Source organism: Ceratocystis lukuohia (genome assembly GCF_044167205.1).
Source record: "Ceratocystis lukuohia strain C4212 chromosome Unknown Supercontig5_pilon, whole genome shotgun sequence".
NCBI classification, from domain to species: domain Eukaryota; kingdom Fungi; phylum Ascomycota; class Sordariomycetes; order Microascales; family Ceratocystidaceae; genus Ceratocystis; species Ceratocystis lukuohia.
Window position 1 is genome coordinate 2,784,378 of NW_027263524.1, and position 18,946 is coordinate 2,803,323.

The 18,946-nt window shown below is 45.3% G+C and overlaps 3 protein-coding genes across 3 annotated transcripts; 1 reads left to right on the forward strand and 2 right to left on the reverse strand.

Moving 5' to 3' along the window:
• Positions 1 to 2,971: 2,971 nt before the first annotated feature.
• Positions 2,972 to 3,278, reverse strand: HOO65_050589 (uncharacterized protein; the record flags this gene model as incomplete). Its single annotated transcript, XM_071003568.1, has 2 exons — positions 2,972 to 3,002; positions 3,049 to 3,278. 2 exons carry the CDS (start codon positions 3,276 to 3,278, stop codon positions 2,972 to 2,974), a joined length of 261 nt encoding a protein of 86 aa, XP_070858648.1.
• Positions 3,279 to 6,219: 2,941 nt separating this feature from the next.
• HOO65_050590 (putative double-stranded RNA/RNA-DNA hybrid binding protein) lies at positions 6,220 to 7,407 on the forward strand (the record flags this gene model as incomplete). Its single annotated transcript, XM_071003439.1, has 2 exons — positions 6,220 to 6,331; positions 6,539 to 7,407. The coding sequence occupies 2 exons, from the start codon at positions 6,220 to 6,222 to the stop codon at positions 7,405 to 7,407; spliced, it is 981 nt and encodes a 326-aa protein (XP_070858649.1).
• Positions 7,408 to 14,511: 7,104 nt separating this feature from the next.
• On the reverse strand, positions 14,512 to 14,730 carry HOO65_050591 (uncharacterized protein; the record flags this gene model as incomplete). The annotated part of the gene is made up of 1 exon (XM_071000954.1): positions 14,512 to 14,730. One exon carries the CDS (start codon positions 14,728 to 14,730, stop codon positions 14,512 to 14,514), a length of 219 nt encoding a protein of 72 aa, XP_070858650.1.
• Between the last annotated feature and the right edge of the window lie 4,216 nt (positions 14,731 to 18,946).

An 18,946-nucleotide genomic window follows, 5' to 3' on the forward strand; every position in this document is an offset into this window, starting at 1 on the left:
CAAGATTGCTGACCCTGATCCAGTTCTCCCAAACGTTAGGGTCAGTATCAGACATCAAGGGTCTTCTTCCAAGGCCCATGTGCTTGATCTAGAACATGATGGTGATGGATATATAAGCCGGCTGAGATCCGCTCCTTGGACTAGACTTAGATAGACACAGAACAATAATGAACAATCACTCATTCTCCTTCTTCTTCTTCTTCACAGGACATTCAGTACGTCCTCCTAATAGTTACTGTTAGCTCTATTGCCGCCTCCATATCAAGATAGGCATTGATATCCTTAACCACGAGCAGGGAATAGATGGCATCCTTCCATCCATTAAGGTTTGGCTTACCCTTCAACAAGAGGACTTTAGTTGCTAAAACTCCCTCTATAATAAGGATAGAACACTTGCGGCTTTTCCTGGAACTATCATAGATTCAGCGCTTAACCGGCGCTATCCTAAGCGCGATGGCCTCTGCGCGCAAAAGTCGTCTAAAGTTTGCAAACCTAGCGTGAAACGGATCGCAAAGACGAGGGGATTCCAGATCGTCAAGACCACGGCTTTGCAGTCGAATTACCTGTGAGGGCACTTGCAGTCTGTCAAGAGTGATGCAGGTGTAGTCATGAAAATCAGGCAGGTTAATCTAGCAAGACCAAGCAAGGTCAACACTAGCTTGCCGCTGAGTAGGGCAAATTCTGAACAGGGATTTCTGCTATGCGAAGTACGAGTAGATTTCTGGGTCATTAACAGACAATGACAAAATAAGTTTCCTGTCGAGCACGCCCTAACAGAAAGCACAGAGGCCCTCGGACACTATGCAGACTAGAATCACACTATGTGGATGTGAATGTCAACCTTCCTAAGAAGAGTATAACAACAGTCTTGAAACAATGAATGGACAGGCTTGAATGATAGTTCAAGACAAAGAGATATGAGAACAAATAGCGATTTCACAAGAAGACTGCTATGGTATGCGTTTTAGGTGAAAGCTGATGTATTTTGAACTCTGCCTTGCAGACCCCTTATACTGTTCCCATTCTATCTTCAATCTCCAGAGTTAAAGAACTGTATCGTTATATGATTGTATGTTGTGGTGATTTTGCATAAAGAACTTCAATTTGGTCTATCTACATAATTTCCTTGGACTGAGTATAACCTGTGAGATGTGGGACAGCCACATGGCGGTGCCACAGTGTGGCTGATGCTTCATATCACTACATTTAATTCCAAGTGTTCTGTTTATGCCACTCAAGATTAATTTTTTTTTATGTTGTTTTAGATGCAAGCCCACAGGAGATGCCCATTATTCAAGCCTAGATGGCTTAGATTGGGCAGATCCAACTGATAGCTGTCTGGCTATAGCTATTGTGGTACCCTTTACGACTTGTATTTGCAGGCTGTTGCACGATACTCACAAAGAGGTTGAGTTTGCAATGTAGCTTGAGCTAAAAGGCTGTTGGCTTGATGGGTCTCACATTTTGTCTTGAATAAATCCAGCTGCTCAACGAAGAGCTGTAGTAGAGTCGTAGTTCGACGAGACACACCCAACATAAAGCTAATGAATGACAACTAGGTTCCGAGGCTAGAGAGGCAGCGATAGGGCCACTATAGAAAGTTATGGCACTCAATGAAATACCTTTACAGGTTTCTGTAACCAAGTATCTGAGGAAATCGGTGCTTGTTCCAAGTAGACTATCAAGATGATGAAAATGCAGAGGATAATTACAAATACAGGGAGCGATCCAAGTTGCTCGCGCTAGGATCCGAGGAGTAATACTGTTAACAATACGGGGGCATCGTTCCCCTGGTTGAGACCCATATTGCACTGTGGGGTGATCCTATTCCTGACAAACATTAGTTAGCTTGACCGGACTAACAAGGTTATTAGACTCCGTGTCCGTGTGGACCATCACCTGCAGCATAGACTGCTGAAAAGCCAAGCAAAAATTAGCCTGAGAGCAGCAGCCAAAAACCCCTTCTCTACCACATTGCCTGCAATCTCAAGTTACAGGCCTTTCTTTGTTCCCAAAAAAGTCAGTTCATGAAAGCATGTGCCATTTATAAAGCTAGTAGCATATATATTCTGAATATTGATAGGTGACGCTCTCTTCTACTACAATGCTTCGAAGCTTGATGAAACTGCTATGTATTCTGATTCTCTCTTCTTGGGCTTTTATGTTCGGTGACTCGGGCTATCTCATAGCGCAAGAGCACACTTCAAAGCATCCGCAGCTAGGGCTATTAGCGAGACCACGCTGTAGAGCATCCTAGTTTCCCGGGAGCTTTTTCCAAGGAACGGTCAATGCTCGTCTTGGATAAGACCTTTTATCGGTCCTGACCAGTGCCTTTACAAAATCTAAGAGATTTGACCTAAACGTCCTTTTAATAACTAAGTAAGAAGAACAATGCACTAGCATCATGCATTCAATGTAAGAAGTGTTGCAAACGCTAGGCCTAATAGACTAGCCCTCTACACAAGAGGACGTTGTGTTTTTGTAGTAGTATTTAGAGCCCAAGGATTTAACTCTGGGATCTCTAATTAGTTGAATGACTGAGATGGGACCAGCATGTGGACTCGGTAAACATTCTCCGACTGCCGTTGTTTACAATCGACATATTAGCATTTAAGGTTAGAGATTGCGTAACATATAAACTGAAGAAATACGGGATGCCTACCAAGCATGGGATAAATACTATGTCTTGATCTCTATTGCAGGTAGTTGTGACTATGCAACTTGATGAGATCGACATGCTAAGTTGGAAATCGATCACTGGTCCTTTCAAGTTCAGTTTAGGATCTTGCTACAACTTGCTGGACTGTAGCTTGCTAAAGGCCAAGGTTGAACACGAGCAATTCAAAATTACACCAAATCATTCCAATAGTTCAACATCGAGCAATTCTTGGACAGTTATATATGAATATATTTTAGTAGCATAGCTTAGCTAAAGTATTTGACGGAAAGATAGCTTAGGAGATTGGGACTGCTAGTCACTGACAATCTTACGCTGGTTCCAGCTATCTCTATGCAGAGTAGTTCTGCCAAAGGCTGGCAAACTCCTACTCTGCGCAGTATTCGTCGTCAGCCGGGAAGGGGCCCTCTTCGTCGTCAACACAAATGCAAACCCAGCCCACGTCATCAAAGTTGACAAACCCACAGCCGACGATCACACGTTTAGAAACACTGGCATCGCCATCGAGGTTTTTGTTCTCGCCGACATTTTGAAGGCTGCCAGGAGCTGCCAGAGCACTGGCAGCAAAAGCGAGAAGCAGGGTAACAGCCCAGCGTTGCATGATTGCTGAGCAAAGATGTTGTGACAAAATTAAGGATTGAAGCAGAAGAGAGTGGTAAAAGGAGGCTGTAAGCGAAGTCGAGGTATGAGGAGTATAAAACTGATGTTCTGGAGAAAGAAGAATAGAAGATACATGTTGCGAGGCGAGACACTCTTATATACCTGTCCAAACGCTTCTCGAGTAGGTCTAAACACATTCAATTACACTACTATTTCTACTTCGCTGTAGCTACATCGGCATCAAGAATACGTAAGAGGGTCACCAAATCAAGAATGCCGTACATCTAAAAACGATATATAGCAGCTATGCTCACCTCGGCGTCAAGGCACACGATAACAGAGTTGCCATAGCTTCCATAATATCTCTATAAGTCAAGTCTCTGAAATCGTTCCGGAAAAGTGGAAATTCAACTATACCGAACTCCTTTCATAGCTCAGGTTTTAGTCCGGCCACGGAAGACAATTAGTAGCCGCGTTTTCCGCAGAAGCCCCTGCATCTAACCCTTCTGTTTTCTCGCCTTGTCCGACAATAAGTCTTTTCCTTTTTTTTTCATCATGTCATATAATTATTTTGTTACTCTCAAGCCATCTTCTTCCATAAATACCGCCAACCCATTCTTACATAGCACAGCCCACAGGCGGGCAAACACAGTTGCAAGCCTAATGCTGGCCGATGAGTTGTGTTTGGTGGTCTGGAAGAAGACTGATCATCTAGACCTTCCACACCGCTCAGTCGAAAGGGGGGGACGAAGAGCCTCATGAATGCGGATTTGAGATAAGTGTGACTCAAGGTTTTTCAATAGATAAAGCAAGTTTCACGGAACTAGCAAGAGTTTCGCGTTGAGTGCGCCGTCTATTCTACTCTACTCGCCAGTGTATTTCGATCAATATTGTAGTTTCTAGTAGCTCGTCAGACCCTGTATTTTGGGCTTGATAGGATGAAGGGCTAAAAGTAGCCCAGGCCCTGTAACTGTAATTTCATCTGTTAAAAAAGAAAAGCATCTGTATCGAAGGATAAGCTTGGCACAATTGTACACTGGTTTAATAGCCGCGTTATTCTTCTCACTCCTGATTATGCCTATATATGAGTGGGCAAATTGCCAAGACAGCATCGCAAGCTAATGGCCAGTATACCTGCAGCAGAAGCCTGTAAGCTTCTTTGATTCCCCTTAATAGCAGTTAATTTTGCAGTATTCATGGGCTATATTAACAATAATGTCAATTTTCCTAAGACATAACCGTGTGATTCTAGAGGCCCTTCTATACTTGAGTCTGAACTGGAGCAGATTTCGTGCAGGCTGAAACTCACCCATACATTATGTCCTTGAATAACGTTTGTCGTGGTTGAGGCAGCGCCTGTATGTGGCTTGATTCTAGAGCAAGATGATTCAATGCGACGGGCCTTTCCGTGTCGTAGTTCCCTTATCTTATTCGCGGACACTTTTCTCAATGCCTGCCCTAACTTCGAGAGTGCAAGCGCCTTGGCAGCATTCCAAGGATCAAATAGATCATATCTTCTAGTAGGGTTATGGTGATCTTCGGGAAAGAGGGCTAGTCTCAACGGGCTAGGCTAGCATCCGGCTCGCTTGGATGCAAGTTGTTTGTTGGAGTTGTATCTCGAATTCCACATCTAGAAAAGATCGCAGGCAAGTCATACCGGGTGGGGGAGAAGAGACTTGTTGGAGTTGTGAATGCTACATATTACTAATGGTTAATTATATCTCGATTCCCTTGTTCTTCTTACTCAATCAGTAGAGCTCTAAGCTTAGCGATAGTCAGCCCCCCCTTAAGAGAATTGCCACATCTAGTAATTATGGTTCATAACACGAGACTAAGACACACACACGTCTTCCAGCTATAGCCAGTAATACCGCAATGTGCTCAGTGACAATTGCCTTGACTCGCATCCAGTGCTGCTGTTGTAAAGGGCATCATTAGGGTGCATGGCATAGTGGGATAGATTAACAAAAGGGCCGTGGCAAAGGAGGAGACGAAGCATCGCAAATACAAGTGAAGGCCAATAGTTACTGTGTGAGTGAATTCTTTCGAACCGGATTCCAACGTCCTATGAAGTTGGTGATTAGTTGTTAGGCAGGTGTACTATCTTGCATCTAGACCCATGTCTCCTCGATTTGGTAATATCTATCTCCTTCTATCTTTGCGATACAGAGCTTTTGACGGGGTGAAAGGCTATATTGGGGGTAGCCATGTAATCATAGGTTCCTACTATCTACTAGCATAACCATATTATTGCACATGCAGAGCAACTGTTACACCCTGCCTGGAATCGGCAAATAAAGATCCCGTCAAGTATGGCGCGTGCTGGCATCACATCAATATCGTTGGCCATCTGTTAAATGGATAGTGGCGACAGCTACATGCGCCGCCCTATTTCTTCGATGCGCCGTCCCTCCTAGTCTTGGGGCCCAATAGGTGCAGCCTACGGGGCTCAATTGGGCCACAGGTACCCGTGGTTTTAAAATCACCCGGGACCCGTGGGACTTGCGTAAACTTCCGCTTTCGGCACAGCTCACACATCACAATAATGAAGTACAGTACTATGATCAATTAGACGTCTAAGTTGCAAAAAACACTTCTATTATTAAAAAGCAATAGATTCTATTGCGAGTTGGCGATAATGCAAAAGTTCATCCTCTGCTGTTCTTCGATGTCCTTATCGAGAGACCGTTTTGCCATTATTGAGAACAGGGAGTGGGTGCCTCGAGTAGTAATCCTCCACTGCCAGTTCTTCAAAGCATCCGGAGGCTTACATGCTCTATCACAGGTGTATGGCCAGATTTTCTTGCTAGTAAATCTCCCCATGACAAAGGCATGACAACAATCTAGTGTACAAGAAATTTATTGATTGTAAAAGTGACTCTCGAGACTCATATTCACTTGCAGGTGGGAGATAATCGTCAGATAACAAAGCTACGACCTCAATGCAGGCTCAGTCCATTCTTGTGTTACCTACTTCTCCATGGTTAAAGAGCATTATTGCCGCGCTTCTAAGCGTTGTTTTGGCGATTAATGATGCCGAAAGCGGAAGCCTACGTGAGTCCCACGAGTCCCATGTGATTTTAAAACTATGGGTACCCGTGGCCCAATAGGTGCGTCAGTTACTACAGATCACATCAATTGTCACCTTCGACATAGAAGGAGCTTTTGATGCGGTTAGGAAAACAGGCTGGAGACACGTTTGAGAAGGCAGTGATGGCCAGAGTTTCTGTGCAAATGGGTAGGCTCTTTCCTGACGGATAGGTGCGTCAACCTCTCAGTCGAAGAAGGGCGAAGTGGGAGGCAGTCTGCCACAAGGATCTCCAGTCTCCCCCATACTGTACATGCTGTACATGGCGGAACTCTTCAAGAAGCTACCCAGCCTGGGATACGCAGATGATGGTCTGATATATGTTTCGTCGACATCAGTCCAGACCAACATTACCACGCTGCAAGCCTACATGACACACGCGGTGGAGTGGTGTAGGGAAAATGAGCTGAGGATCGACTGGAGTAAGACAGGAGTCATGCATCTGTACACCGGCCATAAACTCCCGAGCATGAACACAGGGCTTCGACTCCCAAACGGAACAACGCTGAGCCCAGTGCGGGAAATGAAGTGGCTCGGCGTCAGTTGGGACACCAGCCTTAACTTCAAAACGCAGTGCCAAGAGATGACGACCAAGGCACGCAAGACAGCAAACGTGCTGCGCCGCATCAGCAGAGTCCACAGCGGCGCGCCCCCGAATTCGGTAATGCAGGTAGTGAGAGCATACATGCTACCACAGATGACGTATGCGGCCACCACCTGGTTCCCCAGAGCCAGCAAGACCAGCATGGACATTTTGGAGAAGGTTCTCAGAGAAGGCTTGCGAGCCGCCGTACCTGTCTTCAAAACGACAAGCAAAAAGTGCCTCTACAGATTCGCAGCGTTCCCGAACATGACAATCATTTGCCAGGACATGCTGCGGACAGGAGGAATACGGGCATCAACATGCAATGCAGACCACCCTCTGTACTGGACGACGATTGACGGGAGCATCGATGAGGCAAAGGCCCTGTTACCACACCCGATCGGGGACTCGACGAAACTCTGGCCAGAACAGGAAGGGCCAGCCGAGTCGCTGGCCTGAAGATCAGACATCTCGGTGGAGCGCTGAACTGGCCGAGACTATATGACATCGGCTGGATGAAGGGGCTACACAGAGGTACAGTCGCCCAGATCCTGGCAGCGCGCTCCGGACACGGCGACTTCAAAGAGTATCACGTGCGGCTCAACCACACGAATGCAGAAATACGTTGCCCAGTCGCAGGATGCGACCAAGCCAAGACCTTTACCCACCCATGGGAGTGTCTAGGCAATGAGAAGAATCTGTCCATGAGATTTGTACGAAAGCTCCTCACAGGAGACAAGAGCTGCAGATATCTGGCAGGGAAACTAGACCCTCAGTGGAGGGTATTCCGCATTGGGATGTAAGAGGGGATGGCGCGGCGAGAAGGTGATTTCTCGGGAGAGAGGGTGCGGAGGTACATGTTTGTTTTCTTTGCTACTTTTCCTTTGTATTCGTTCTACGTTCTGTTCACTGCTTTGTTCTTTGTGTTTGGTTGTTTTCGTTCTTTCCTTCCTTTTCCTTCTTTTTTTGCCTATTGTACTTTAACCACGGTAGAGCGGAAACGAGCAACAAGGTAACTTGGGAGCAATTGCGCTTCGCTCGTCAAAACTCTATGGTGAACCTTGCAGAGGGTTAATTCTGTCCGGTAACCAGTCCTGCGTCGTTTGATCTCTGTGATTCCCGTAGACGTTAAATATATTCAAGTTCAAGTTCAAGTAGTCCAAAAAACACTAGGGACGGGGCGCATAAAACAAATGGGGGCGCGCATGTAGCCGTCGCCGCACACTGCTGGCCCCAATAGGCGGGCAGCTACTACGTGGGCATCAGGTTTTTTCTACATGGGCATCGGGCTTATGTGGGCATCAATTTACGCACTTTGATTGGCTAGAAATGTGTCTGTTAGTGCATTCTATGCTCTGGAATTCTGCCAATGTACCTCTCTCCCCTGGCCAATTCTATGGCTGATACTTATACAAAGAAATGTAAAAAGGACAGGATACTCTTTGTGTTGAAGACTTCACTGATATATGATTTCTTTATCCTATGTTATTACTCTTAAGTACTATGATGTAGCTGCACCTACTCAGGAAAACAACCTCATGACAGCCAGTAGAGTAAGGCAGAGAATGGCTGTATAGAGGCTGAGGTCACCTGGGAGCTAGGGGATAATCCTCTCAGAATAGGAAGAAGGGGTGTAGCTGACATCTAGAGAAGGATAGATAAAGATACTGAAGAATAACAAGCTTTGTATCTAATGGACAGAGAGGGAGATTGCATTGTATTTAGAGAATGAGAATCAAGTGGTTATATTTGGGTATAAAGGCAGCCCAAATAAATAGTATAGAGACAAAGGCTGTGAAATGGCCCTTCCAGAAGAAGAAATTCACAGCAAATGTAGTGTTGCTACTTGTAAAGAATCCTTGAGATTTGGCCCACTGTTAGTGCACATGCTTCACCGCCTTTATGGGCCTTGTACCCGTAAGCTAGAGCCAATCAGAGTGCATAAAGCCTGATGCCCACATAAGCCCGATGCCCATGTAGAAAAAACCTGATGCCCACGTAGTAGCTGCCATGGATTTAACGGTGCGCTATCACACACCACCAATTTGATTTTAATATATTCAAGAGAATTCCTATTTGCACCTAAAACTTCAATGCACCACACACCGAGTAATTGAATGAACAACATAGCTGATCTGACAACAATCCAGTCAATCAAATAGTTTCATATCTTTATAAAATGTGATTATTAGCCAATACATCAAGAGTAGGCAGGTTGTTTTGTCAAGAATATCAGAAACTACAGCCAATCAAGTATCTCTCCAACAGTCAGCACATCATGAGCTAAAAAGCTATTTGATCAGAGGTACTGGAGACTTGAAGAGGGTTTTTGATATTATTCAAGAGCTTTTACAAAATAAGAAAAAAGCTTTTGATGCAGAAGTTGCTAAGCAAAAGAAGTGCATTGTATGAAGTCATACAGCAAAGAAACCATTGCAAAGGTCAAGGTCGATTTGTATTAGTGGCTGCATGATGAAATCACTGAGGATGATGATATCTTCTTAATTCAGCAGCCAAAAGCTACTCAATGTGAGCGTGGGTGCCCTTGAAAGACTGCAACCTTCAGTGAAGGTGAAATAACTGTCTTTCCATTGTCACAATCCGTCTATAAACGCCAGACAATCATCCCATAACCATTCCCTATTATACAGCTGATTCCAGACCAAGACTCCGGCCATACAACTGCCTTAGTAAAGCATCAACTTAGTCGATGAGAGTATAGCAATAGCCTTGTGGTGATGCATCAGCAGGATATGCCGACAAGTAAAGCCAAAGGAAAGAGGGAAACATGGCAAATAAAACTGGCCATATCACCAACTTCACCAAACCATTCCAATAGTTTCTTGAACACTCATAGATGAATCTATTTTCAGTAGCATAGCTTAACTCGAGTATTTGTTGGAAAGATAGCTTAGGAGATTAGGACTGCTATTCATCGCGAATCTCATCTTTGTCCTGGCTATCTGCACGCTGAGGGTAGTTCTACCAAAGGCTGACAAACTGCTACTGCCGCCACCACGGCTCAGGAGCCTTGAAGGTTACGTCATCCTCGTCAACGCACATACAAACCCCATCTATTGAAAAGGAGTGTATTTCCCCATGTCCAGTATCAGCGGTATCAGTATCAGACCTTTTAGCATTTACGGCATTTTAAATGTTGCTAGGACGAGTTGCCAGAGCACTGGCAGCAAAGACGAGAAGTAGGGTGACAGTCCAGCGCTGCACGATTGTTGAGTAATGGATTCTGGCTAATGTTTTGTAGAGGGGATCTTGCAAAGACAAAGATATTGTAAAGAAATTAAGGATTGAAGAAGAAGAGAGTGTTAAGGATGCTCAAGACGAGGCTACGAGTGAAGTCGAGGTATGAGAAGTATAAAACCGATGTTCTGGAGACAGAAGAAAAGAAGATACATGTTGCCAGACAAGGCACTCTTTTATACTCGTCCTGACGTTTCTCAAGTAAGGCTAACGAACATGCGTAGTGAGTGAAACAAAAATCTCAACCTTCTTCCTAGAGATCGCCATAAAAACGCAACAAACCATTCGATCAATCCAAATTATTTGCTAGACTCTTCCCCAGATGTCTCAATTACTGCCTGACATGTTCTTGCATCATGACCAGATTTGCCGCACACACTACAATTCTGAACCCCCGGTTGTGTCAACCTCTCTTGACCGCAACTTCTTGACGATTCAGCCACTACCTGCGCATCCACATCCATTTGATCAGTTACATGTCTTCCTTCCCCTACTATTACTTTCCCTTCTTTCTGGAGTCGGGTTCTTTTTGCTCCCCGGCGCCGGTTAAGCATCTCATTCGCTTGTTCAAGGTCCTCGACCCTGGCCTCTAGTAAGGTAACCTTATGTCTAACCATCTTTGTTCTCTCAAAAGAAGACCTCATGGCTTCTAGAATAGACTCTGGAGACCTACATTTATGTCTTGCCACTCGTCTCTCGAGGTAATCTGACTGGGATTGAGCCTCAAGCACAGTCTTTGGGTTGTTTGAACTCCAAGGGGTCAAGGGTTCAGCCTCCTCCTCAGGCGGCGTTGGAGTCCATAGCTGCACATCAAGCTTCGAAACTACAATTTCTGGGTCAAGAGGAACAAGCCCAGCCCCTCTGAAGGCTGACTTGATGTTCTTTTCTGTCATAGTAGCCTGAAATGCAGCGTAGAATGCTCGGAAGAACTCTGTCGTAGAAATGGGTGTTACAGAGCTTCGAATCAAATGCTCTATTTCTCGACTATAAGCATTCTTAAGCAGACCAAAGCATCCGATGTCAAGGGGCTGAAGCAGATGAGAGGAATGAGGCGGCATACAAAGCCTGATGATCATGTTCTCCTCACAATATCTCTCGAATTCTAGGGGGTGGTGACTTTCATGGCCATCAAGAGACGATAGACACCAACTGATCGATTGGTTGTGTGTTGGTCAAAGTGCTTGAGCCACTCAAGACCAGTCTCGTTATCGGCCCAACCATTTCGGGTGGTCACAATAGCCCAATCTCCCGGGAGGTTACTTTCCCGCTACCAACTAGAAAGATGATATTGGCCCGCACCGATGATAAACGAGGTGCGATCTCCCAGCCTTCCGAGTTGATCGCCTGAATCACTGTAATCCATTCCCGGTTTCCAGGCTGCACTGGTTTTGGCTTTCCACGCTTATTTGCGCCTGTGGCAGCCATTCCGCTATGAATCATGCCCATCATAAACCCAGTCTGATCGACATTATAGATATCATCTGATCGGATGCCATACTTTGCGATTGTGTTTTCCACAAGTGTGAACCAGTTACGGATAATAGCTGGGTCTTCGCACTTGGATCTCTGGTAGTCGTACTTGCGCAAAAAAACATGTCTTGAGCTGCTCCGTGTGTCGCCTGACGAAGTGTGAAGCCCAACGCGGGCCGGCTGGTGGCGCGTCGCGGTCTGCAAGCAATTGATCAGCCATTTCTTTTACACGACACAACCGGGGGGGGAAATCCTCGCGAATCTAGGTCAATAATAAAGCGAATAATGGTCTCTCTTCCTCTAGATCGGACAGCTTGCGTGATTTAGGGATAATATTAGCTCGGGCTTGGATTCCCATCTGTCGACGCCACAGGGTTGTTATGTTGGCTGTATAGATCACTGCAGCACGTTGGAGCTTTAATTCCGGGTTATTTTGAAGGGGCCTGAAGGGCGAGGAGCATTCCAGCCTCATCATAATCAGTCTGTGACATTCTGGGTGGTTGAGAGTCAGTTGATCAAATAGAGAAGGTGTAGGTTGAGGGATTTTTGTTTCACTCGCTACGCATGTACGTTGAACACATTCAATCATTTCAGCATTTCTACATCACCATTGCTACATCGGCATCAAGAATGCTGTACATCTAAAAACGATACATAGCAGCTATGTTCACCTCGGAGATAACAGAGTTGTCATGGGTCACACATTATCTCTTTAAGTCCGATATCCAACAAGTTTCCGGGAAAGTAGAAATTCAATTAAAACGTACTCCTTTTGTAGATCAGCTTTTGATCCGGCCCACGGAGGACGAACGATAACCTTGTCTTCCACAGAGGCACTGGCATTTAAGCTTCCCATTTTCTCATCTGGCCCGAGAATCAATCTTGTTTTCATTATGTTATATGATTGTTTACTGCAAAGCCATCTTTTTCCAACTCATTCTGACAGAGCACGGCCCATAGTTGCAGGCCTAATGCTGGTCGATGGATTATGTTTGGTATTCTGGAAAGGGTCTTATCATCTATCCCTTCCACACCCGCTCGGTCGAAAGGCGGGCGAGGGGCCTCATGAATGCGGATTTGACACAAGTGTGACTAAAGGTTTTTCAGTGGAGAGAGCAAGCTTCAAAGAACTAGCAAGAGCTTCGCCTTGAGTGCGCCGTCCATTCATTCTACTCCCCGTTGTATTTGCAATTAATATTGCACAGCGTAGCGTGGTAGCTTTTCGGATACAGCGTTTTTGGTCTTGATAGACTGAAGGACTAAGGGTAGCCTAGGCCATGTAGCTGGAATTGCATCGTTTCGCACCTGATTTCAACACATTACCATGTAGTAGACAGACGCACAACAATCACATGTAATTCTTGGCTTGGTGATGATGGTTGCACAGTAGATATCAGCGGCACCGTGGGTTCTTTGGCAGTGACTTACGTAGTCTTAGACGAAGAGAACCTGGGTATCCATCACTAGCGCGTCTGGATCAAACACATGGGCCTCGGATGAAGACCACACCTCTTATAGCGGAACCCCTATGACAGAGTTAACACTCTACCACCTCATCCTCATGAGTTAACAGTCTTGAGACAGTATGCAGAGTAACTTTAATAAATCAACTGATTCATTGGCATGAGATTTATTCAATACATGTAGGGCACCGTTCCCCTGATCGAGCTCATATTTCACTGTGGTATGATCTTATTCCTGATAATCATTAGCTTGACCAGACTAGCAAGGTTATTAGGCTCTGTCTCCGCGTGGGGATGGACTGCTGAAAAGCCAAGCAAAAAATTAGACTGGTAGCAGCAGCCAAAAACCCTCCATCTACCCCATTGCCTGCCATCGTTCGGTGACTCGGCCTATCCTATAGCGTAAGCACCGCTTCTTAGAACCCATGGCTAGGGCTATTAGCAGGACCTCTCTATAGAGTACCCTAGTTTCCCGAGAGCTTTTTCCAAGGAGTGGCCAATGTTCGTCTCAGACAAGACCTTCTATTGGCCCTGACCAATGCCTTGTTAATTGTTAAAGTCAAAGAGATATGACCTAAACGTCCTTGTGCTAGCTAAGTAATAAGCACAATACACTCACTGGCTTCGCGCATCCAAGCGTAAGAAATGTTGCAAACGCTGCGCCTAATCCACATAAGAGGACATTGTGATTTTGTAGTAGTATTTAGAAAATTGGGAGCTTCGATTTCTACACCGATAGTCTGCCTTCGCTTGGGCGGTATTTTGGGAAACTGGATATACTAAGGAACAACATCAGCTGAAAGTTCCATCCCGAGGACTAAACTCCAGCATCTCCAATTTGAGCTTAAACATCCGAAGCGAAGATTAGTTGAATGACTGAGATGGCACCACCATGTGGACTCGGTAAACATTCTCCCACTGCCGTTGGTAACAATGGAAATATTAGCTTTAAGGCTAGAGATAGCATAACAGATATCAACTAAACAAACACAGCATGACAACTAAGCACAGGATAAAACTATATCTTCATCTCTTTTGCAGTCATTGTGCCTATGCCTCTTGGTGAGTTTAACATGCTAAGTTGGAAATCCATCACCAGTTCTTTCAAGTTCAGTTTAGCATCTTGCTACAGCTTTCTGGAGTGTAGCTTGCTAAAAGCAAAGGTCGAACACAAGTCATTCAAAATTTCACCTAAGCATTCCAACAGCTCAACATCAAGCAATTCTTAGATACTGATATGCGTATAGATTTTTAGTAGTATAGCTTAATTCAAATATTTGCCGGAAAGATAGTTTATGAGGTTAGAACTCCTATTCATCACCAAGCTTATCCTTGTCCTGGCTATCTAGTTCTACCAAAGGCTGACTAACTCCTACTGCATGCACCACCCATCAGGAGCCGTGAAAGATACACCATCATCGCCAGTGCAAATACAATCAGAACCTGCGAAAGAGCAGGTTATGTCACGTTTAGCAACACCGACATCGCCATCAAGGTTTTTGTTCTCGCCAACATTTTGAACGTTGCCAGAAGGGGCTGCCAGAACACTGGCAGCAAAGGCGAGAAGTAGGGTAACAGTCCAGCGTTGCATGATTGTTGAGTTGTAGTTTCTGATTGGTGTTTTGTGGAGGGGACTTTGCAATGACAAAGATGCTGTAACAAAATTAAGGATTGAGGAAGAAGAGAGTAGTAAGAAGGGTCAAGAAGAGGTTGTGAGCGAAGTCGAGGTATGAGAAGTATGAAACCGATGTTCTAGAGAAAGCAGAACAGAAGATACAGGTTGCGAGGAGGCACTCTTATGTACTTGTTCGGATGCTTTTCAAGTAGGTCTAAACGCATTCAATTATGCTACTATTTCTACATCTTTAGAGCTACATCGGCATGAAGAATATGTAGCAGCTATGTTCACTTCGGCATCCACGCACAAGATAGCAAAGCTACCATAGCTCCCATATTATCTCTATAAGTCAGGTCTCTGAAATGTTTCCGAGAAAGTAGAAATTCAACTACACCGAACTTCTTTCATAGCTCGGCTTTTAGTCCAGCCAACGGAGGACGACGAGTAACCTTGTCTTCTGTAGAAGTCCCTGCACCTATCTACCCTTCCTGTATTCTCGCCTGGCCTGAGAATGAATCTTTTATTTTTCATTATGTTATATCATTATTTTGTCACTCTTAAGCCATCTTCTTCTCCATCCTGATCTTCTCCTCGGCCTTCAGCCATCTCTACCTCGCTATTTGCCTGATCGTTGTCCGCGGGTTCTGTTTTTTCCAACACCTCTTGACCAAGACTCCATGGTTCTTTGGATACATCATAATCCTCAGCCTGGCGCAATCCTTTCTCTTGTTTCGGATTTTTGGCTTGCACATTCTCATAGAAATACACTGATTCGGTAACGCCGACTTTCCTAGCATAAACGTCCCACAAGATGTATCAGCCATCAACATTTTCATCATATCACAGTAGCAGGGATTCACTCCCCTTAGGTCCATGCTTAGATGCTGTCGAGTGCCTAGTAGCCTGAAATTCCCATCTTCTGATGTGTTTCGTCTGTGGCTCGGCCCCGAAGGAGAGCAAATGTGGAACTACCTGTCTACCCAATGTCCTATTGGAGATGTATACCGTCGCCCTCGCAGCTTCCACCCAAAACCTTTCACCCAAGTCGCTTTCCGACAACATTGTCCTGACACCATCGTTGACTGTTCGGATCGCCCTCTCTCCAGTACCATCTTGGCTTGACAAATTTGTCAGCGTGTAAGTCGGCTTAGTCTCGTTAGCCCTTCTCCAGTTCTCAAAGATTTGCTTCAATTCTGGGCCCTTGCCCCCTCTTGTCCTCCTGATGGTTTCACCCATTTTCAGTTCAATGCCTTTTCTCTATTCGCCCTGAGCTCCTTGAACTTCGCTCTTCTTCTCCAGTGGCAACAACCACTTATATCTGGAGAAATTGTCGACAGTTATGGCATACCAGCGATGACCGTTCCTCTCGACCTCATGCGGGCCGGATACATCTATTGACCCGCTATCAAGTGGCTCTTCTGCTCCCATAGGAACCGACGAACTCCCATGGCTTCTTGTCATTTTGCCTTTTGAGCAATGCTCACACGCAAACTCCCCTGGTCTCGGAGGTGTTTTGTCTTGCCTAATCACCCTCAGCCTCTTGTCACTGACGTGAGCAAATATTCAATGCAAATCGTCGTATGCTAGTAAACATGTGCGCGTGACCGTGTCATCTCTTTTCAATGGAATAAATATCTTGTCCTTTCTATCGTCAACTGTGGCCTTCATGTCTTTGAACAAGACAGATTTTCCTTCCTTTATCAAAGCCATTGCCGAGATTAGATTTTCCGCCAATTCTGGCACAAATAAAACTTTGGATAATTCGAGCCTTTCAGGACACTTGCTGTATGGTTTGTCTTGGACAGCCTAGTTTGCCTTCTGTTTCTGCTTCTTTTTCTTTGACCAGCAGTCAGCCATCAGGTGTCCCTTCTTGCCACAGTTGTAGCATTTTGACTCCGGGTTGGTACTGGACTTCGCTGGTCCGTCGGTCTCATTGTAGTTCGACGATATGCAACCTATATAAAACCAATGAAAACTTGGTCCTGAGGAGAAATACCTTATGCCAAGAGGCTATTGCTGGAGCGAAGATACCAGACACAAGCCAAGACAGGGAAGGAAGGAACAAGAAAAGAAATTCAGGGCTATCCAAGTAGAAGCGAGACTGAGTGCAGCGATACTTGGGATGGATAATGTGAATAAATATGGTTAAGATCCTTTTCTTGGCGTAGCCTAAGCGGAGGAAAACGGGGTATTAAATATCCGCTGACGGCAGCACTTCATCAAGCTCCTAGGGAAACTTGATCTCGGCGAGGAGATGAAGGCAGACATAGACAAACGCATCCTGCATCTTATGGTAAAGGCTAGGTCCAGGCCATACACTAATTGGGTAACTCTGTGTTTATATGCTATACTTTTGCAATATATATGCCGCAGCAAACTTGCACGTGCTGCATCATTGCTCACTTGTCCTCTAAGAGGCCTTTGATTTAAAGAGTAACCTAGTTTGTCAACTATAGGCAGCTAAACATACTAATAGATCTTCACCCTTGGCATTCCTACACTACACTGGAGGACACCACAACAGCCTGGACGATGACATAGCGCGGATATCAGTAGAAGAGGCATGTAGAAGCTACAATGTACACGCAGCTTAGGCGCCAGAGCTAGCCTCTTTTTAAGAGGTAAATAATGTAGTGAAAATTATGTATTGCAAAGCTCTGAATACTTAAGGGGGCATGCCTTCGAAGTCATTGTATGGCCAACCTGATGACACTTGCTACATTTTGAAGCTTTCCTTCTCATAGGCCCAACTTTCTCAAATCCAGACAGCTCACACTTCGTACTTGTGACCGGCTGAATAGGTGTTTTGAAAGTCAGGCACTTCCATCGCTCTAATTCTGTGTTGTCTGCTACGTAGTCTGCTGTACCATTTGCATTTACAGCATTTAAAGCATCTGCTACAGCGTCTGCCTCCATCTCTATCTGGTGTATCTGTAGTCTGCTTGCTGGTGCTGCCAAGGGCTCACTATTTGTTAATGGATAGCTCAAGACTTACTAATTCAAACTCACGGTGTTGACTGAGTATTTTCCCTTTAGCGCTACATATACGCCATACCACACTAGACTACTGACTGGATATTCCTTGAGGTTATCATGAGGTAGGAAGGCAAACAAAAATCGCATGTAATTCTTAGCCTGGCGATGATGGTTGCACAGTAGATATCAGCGGCACCGTGGGTTCTTTGGCAGTGACTTACTGTTGCGTGGCGCGGTATATATGTTAAGTGGCGTCCCATACGTGCCCCACTTATCCGAACCTATTGTGGCTGATCACGTGACATGTTTGACACCACAATACAAAAGGAATAGTGCCAGGACGTAGCATAGACTTGAACCCTTTAATAAACCAACTGATTCAACATTTAAGATCTATTCTACAGGTTATGAGCCTGCGTTTCCCAGAACAAATGCTAGAAATATCGATCCAAAAAATGTAAGCGTGGAAGCAAGTCCCGCCTCATGAGTCAGTTCACGACGATGAACCTCGACACAGACCCCGATTTCGGCGCCATCTGCAGGACCAGGAGCGTTTCCATCTTCCCATACTAGACTGATTCAACAAGATCTATTCTGCGGACCCGAGAAATATCGATCTTAACGATGTAGGCGTGGAAGCTAGTTCCGCCTGACGAATCTGCGGGGAAGACAAACCTCAACTCAGACCCCATTGTCGGCGCCGTCTGGAGTATCAGGAGCGTTTGCGTCTTCCCATTTTAGACTGATTCAATAAGATCTATTCTGCGGACGCGAGAAATATCGATCTCAAGGATGTAGGCGTGGAAGCTAGTTCCGCCTCATGAGTCAGTATGCGAAGACAAACCTCAACTCAGACCCCGTTGTCGTCGCCGTCTGCTGTACCCTCAGTGTTTCATTTCGGTCTTCCCACTCTACTACCCGTGGTAGAGCACACTCATTTCTCTCTCCTTTGCATCACGTTGCCACTCTTTTCTGTGCATTTGTCTCAATTTTCTTTTCATTTCAAATCGCACACTATGCGTATTTTAGATACTGGTTGTCAGCCCATCTTTACTTCGACTGATGTCGTACACCACCGCCGCAAAAGATTTTCCTCTCTTGCCTCCCACCTTTCGTCCAGGCCTCTTCAGAACACTCAGCATTCTCACCATGAAGACGGCCGGATTCTTACCAGCGGACAAGGCCGCCAACGTCAAGAGCACGGCGGCATCAA